Source organism: Chiloscyllium plagiosum, unplaced genomic scaffold (assembly GCF_037043375.1).
Source record: "Chiloscyllium plagiosum isolate Xiang-an unplaced genomic scaffold, Cpla_swu_hap1 HiC_scaffold_29, whole genome shotgun sequence".
Taxonomy (NCBI): domain Eukaryota; kingdom Metazoa; phylum Chordata; class Chondrichthyes; order Orectolobiformes; family Hemiscylliidae; genus Chiloscyllium; species Chiloscyllium plagiosum.
This window is the reverse complement of record NW_028270167.1, coordinates 96,276,544-96,281,172: the sequence shown is the minus strand read 5'-3', so window position 1 is coordinate 96,281,172 and position 4,629 is coordinate 96,276,544. Positions and strand designations below refer to the sequence as shown.

Sequence of the window (4,629 nt, the reverse complement as noted above, 5' to 3'; positions counted from 1 at the left end):
AACCTGTTTTCAGCATTTAGTTCGTCAAGTCCCTTCAGAATTCTGCATATTTCGGTGACTTCACTTCTCAGAATTCTAAATATCTAGGAGTAGATTCCGAACTAGTTTAGCTTTTACACTTACGGAAAATTCACACTCTGGGTTTGAGTGTTTGAAATTTCGTGAACTGGCTTGAAAGAAGTCATATATTTTCTTAAATAAGGAGACGGAAACTGTTCAGAGTACTCCGGATGTGGTCTCACCAAAACTTTGCAATAACTATTATGCATTCTTTTAATCCAAACCCTTTGAAATTTGGGCAAAAATTCAATTAGTTTTCCTGATTACCCCTTGCACCTCCCTCTGCGATTCTCTGTTTCATGCAGAAGTACCCACAAGCATTTATGTGCTGCAGCCTTTTCCCGTTATTTTCATTGAAATAATGCTGCGTTTTCTTCCTCTCCCTTTCAACAGGAAGAACCTCTCATTGCTTTCGCGTTTTATTATGTTGGGCATTTTCTTTGCCCACTTACTTAATTGATCAGCACCTCACCGTCGATTGGTTGTACACCTTTTCGGATTTACCTTGTCATCTGTGGTTGTGTTGTCTGAAAATTTGGCAAAAAGGTGCATTTCCTTCCTTTCTGCAAATCATTAATCAAGGTCATAAAACATTTGTGGAACCAGGACTGACCCTTGTTGAACCCCCAACGATTCAGATCGTCATTTGTAAAAGTAACTCCTGAACAGTATTTGCTATTTCCTGCCAAATGCTAAATTCTGAAACTATGCTGACGTGCAACCTCTAATACCATGGACTCTAATACCATGGACCTCCTTTTGCACGGTTCCTTGTGAAACGCCTTCTTGTAGATCACTCTGCTTTGACTGCTTCTCTTTCTTTCGATTATGGCTCAGATCTACTCGAAAAGGTCCGAAGGAATTTCTCAGCAACTGTTTTCCTATTTTGGAGCCATGCCGATTCTGCTAGATTAATCTGTGATTTTCCAAGTGGACTGGTATTCGGTTACTGAACAGTTGAGTCTGCTACTTTTTAAATTTCAACCAGAGATGTTCAGCTGATTGGTTCATAGTTAAAAAAAAATTGACCACGTTCCCTTTTTGTTAACAAAAAGTATTACACGTTGGCCGTTTTAGAATCCTCTGCTACTCTTCCCAAATTCATTGTGTTTTTTGGAAAATTAAAACCAATTCATCTACTGCATCTGTCGCTGCATCTTTTCTGATCCCAGCGTGCAATTGATAAGGACCAGGAGATATATAGCTCAATAAATTCCTCTGACACAATTTCTTTCGTGATGTGTTAATGCTCAATTCCTCTTCTCTATTCTTTAACATTAGTATCTTCTTTGAAAATAGTACAAGCTGCCTTGTGTTTTGTAAGAGAAACAATCAGATTCATTCAGTGCTCGGTGTTCATACCAAGGCTCGTACATGAACTGTTTGGTTTCCAGCTTGAATAGAATATGTTACTGGCTCGGCTGGTGACACTCTTAAAGGTAAGAAGGAAAATTACTGGTTTTATTGAATAGGATGTGTAAATGAGTGAACCTCCAAGAGAGTAATCAATTGTTCAGAATTCACTTGTCCATTAAACGTGACTGAGTATGTGTTTTCAGAAACTGGGGAATGGTTCGGCTGTGATGAGCCGCTATATGCATTAATGATGGAACAATTGGCAATTAGCCAGATAAGGGTATAATCGATGAAGGGATTAATGACAGAAACTTAGATACCAATTAATGAGGCAGGATGATGCCATTCAAAGGAAAACTGTCTAAATTCAGACATCAGGTAATCCACATGACATCAGAATCCAATGAATGGAGAAAGGCAAGGAAGTGGAGTTAACAGTGCCAGGTTCAATTCATTTTTTATTTGAGACATTATTCAAAAGAAAACTTTGTTTTCATTGCCAAGGTGATTGTGAGTAATGTCAGTGATGATTTGAGGTAATTAACTCTCTTGAGGTCTGATGCATGTTTAAATACACATTGCCTTTCCATACCTTGGCCACACACCAGCCTCTGCAGAAGACATTCATTCTCAGAAATGACGAAACCACCGATTTTGCTGTTGAAAGAGATTTACTATCCACTTCTCGCAGCTGTTAGTCTTCCAGGTAAGTCTGAAAATATATTTGCTGATCTTTAGAGAGTCTAACAATACCACATTTATTGATGACTGGACCAGTGTATTAAATGTTTGGGTGAATTTTGGATTTTTTAAATCACTCAGAATGTGTTCAAAAGCTTTCACCTCTGTTTCAACAATGCATTGCCATATTAACGATAATTTCTGTTTCTCTGACAGCGAACATGTTGACTATTTTAATTCTTTTTCGAGGAAACTGTGGTCTTTCCAAATGCATCTCGGCTTACATGGTGGCCATGGCAACGTCGGATCTATTGGTTATTATCAATAGTATTATAGTGTATCGTATTTTGAGTTATCACTTCCCATTTTCCTTCTTGTCCCACACACCTGTGTGCAAGCTCATTGTATACATGATAACCATCGGTCTGGATCTAACTGTTTGGTTCACCGTTTCCTTCACATTTGACAGATTTGTGGTGATCTGCTGTCAGAAGTTTAAGACAAAACACTGCACCAAGAAAACTGCAATCACAATATTAATAATCATCTCCGTTCTGATCTTATTAAAGAACATCCCGGTTTTGTTTGCATATGAACCAGAGCAAATCATTAATCAAATTGAATGGGGCTGCCAGTCAAGTGTAACTTTCTTTGCTTCATCTCCCGGAATGGCGTTTGTCTGGTTCTACAGCACCTGGGTTGCTTGGCTTCCATTTCTCCTAATTTTCTTGTTTAATTCTTTAACCATCCACCGTGTTGTCGTGGCGAATAGGACTCGCGTTGGACTCCAGGGCCATCGAGCTGAGAAGCCAAACCAATCAGGGATGGAAAACCGGAGGAAGTCCATTATTTTATTGTTCACGGTATCAGGCAGTTTCATATTGCTTTGGTTGACACATTCTGTGTGTTTGGTCATGACCAGACTGTCACACCCTAACTATTACCGGGGTGACATTAGCAATCCTGAATACATCGCGACTGAAACAGGAAATATGTTGAAGTTTTTGAGTTGTTTCCTGAACCCATGCATTTATGCAGCAACCCAGAACAAATTCAGAGAAGAGCTAAAAAACGTGGGGAAATCTCGATGGAAGAAAATAAATCATATCATGTGGAAATGCCGTGTACAAGACAATATATTTTAGCCGAATCTCTTTGTAGCTGAAACTGAATATCACGTCATTTTCCTTCGTCCCTTGGGATGGAGCAGACCTTCTGGAGTTAGTCTTGAACCGCTTTGTTGTGTTTAAATCATCGAAGCTGCCTTCGATTCAAAACTTTTTTTGTGCAAAAAAACATGCTTTATGCAGATATTCCTTCGATGTTTGGTTGGACATTTAATGTCGATTTTACATACTGCTTTTCACAAAACAAAGAACAAAGAAAATTTACAGCCCAGGAACAGGCCCTTCGGCCCTCCAAGCCTGAGCCGATCTAAATGGACTGTCTAAACCTGTTGGTCAATTCCTAAGTATCTGTATCCCTCTGCTCCCCACCTCCTCATGGATCTGTCCAGACACATCTTAAATGAATCTACCGTGCTTGCCTCTACCACCTCTGCTGGCAACGCGTTCCAAACGCCCACCACCTTCTGTGTGAAGTACTTACTGCGAGTATTCCCCCCTTAAACTTTCCACCTCTCACCTTGAAAGTGTGACCTATCCTGATTGAATCCCTCACCTTGGGACAAAGCTTGTCTCTATCCACCCTGTCGATACCCTTCATGATTTTGTAAGCCTCAATCAGGTCTCCCCTCAATCTCCTTTTTATTAATGAAAATAAACCGAACCTACTCAACCTCTCTTCATAGCTAGCAACATCCCAGGCAACATCCTCATGAACCTTCTCTGCACCCTCTCCAAATCGTCCACATCCTTTTGGTAATGTGGCGACCAGAACTGTACACCGTATTCTAAATGCAGCCGAACCAAACTCTGTAAAACTTTAACATGACTTTGCAGCTCTTATACTCAACACCCCGTCCGATGAAGGCAAGCATACCATATGCCTTCTTGACCACTCTATCCACCTGTGCAGCCACCTGCAGGGTACAATGGACCTGCACTCCCAGATCTCTCTGCTCATCAACTTTTCCCAAGGCTCTTCCATTCATTGTATAATTTTCATTTTTTTTAGTTGAAAGTTTTGCATTTGCATGCATATACTATCTGTAATCTCAAAGAGCAATGCTTTGTTTTTTAAAAAAAGGCATGAGAGGCGACATTTGATGTGTTAATAAATTAATCCATTGCAGATACTCAGATCCAATGCTCCAGTTTAAAATCCCGGTCAAGTTTATTTACGTCTTGCTGCCGCAAACTTGTGTACTGCACATTTTATGTGAATACTACATGAAAGGAACTCGACTGTCTGATAAAATAACTCATTGAACCGGTGTATACGGCTTAAAAAAACAAACAAACAAAATGCGCTTTCTTGGTAGCCTAGAGTTTGCATAATAATGAGATTTTAAAAATATTAAACAGACGGAGCCTACAATTTCTAAACGTTATCTCAGTACACATGGCATAT

At 39.7% G+C, this 4,629-nt stretch overlaps 1 protein-coding gene across 1 annotated transcript; it reads left to right on the top strand.

Annotated features, from left to right (window-relative positions):
• Positions 1-2,052: 2,052 nt before the first annotated feature.
• Positions 2,053-3,242, top strand: LOC148142456 (putative G protein-coupled receptor 139). The gene is made up of 2 exons (XM_087976593.1): positions 2,053-2,122; positions 2,314-3,242. Exons 1-2 carry the CDS (start codon positions 2,053-2,055, stop codon positions 3,240-3,242), a joined length of 999 nt encoding a protein of 332 aa, XP_087832719.1.
• Positions 3,243-4,629: the final 1,387 nt, after the last annotated feature.

What these genes read in the sequence shown, in the direction of transcription:
- LOC148142456 (XM_087976593.1), top strand. Translation starts at nt 2,053, where the DNA reads ATGACGAAACCACCGATTTTGCTGTTGAAAGAGATTTACTATCCACTT. An exon ending in CGCAGCTGTTAGTCTTCCAG is followed by an intron (nt 2,123 to 2,313) that starts GTAAGTCTGAAA and finishes TTTCTCTGACAG; the next exon opens with CGAACATGTTGACTATTTTA.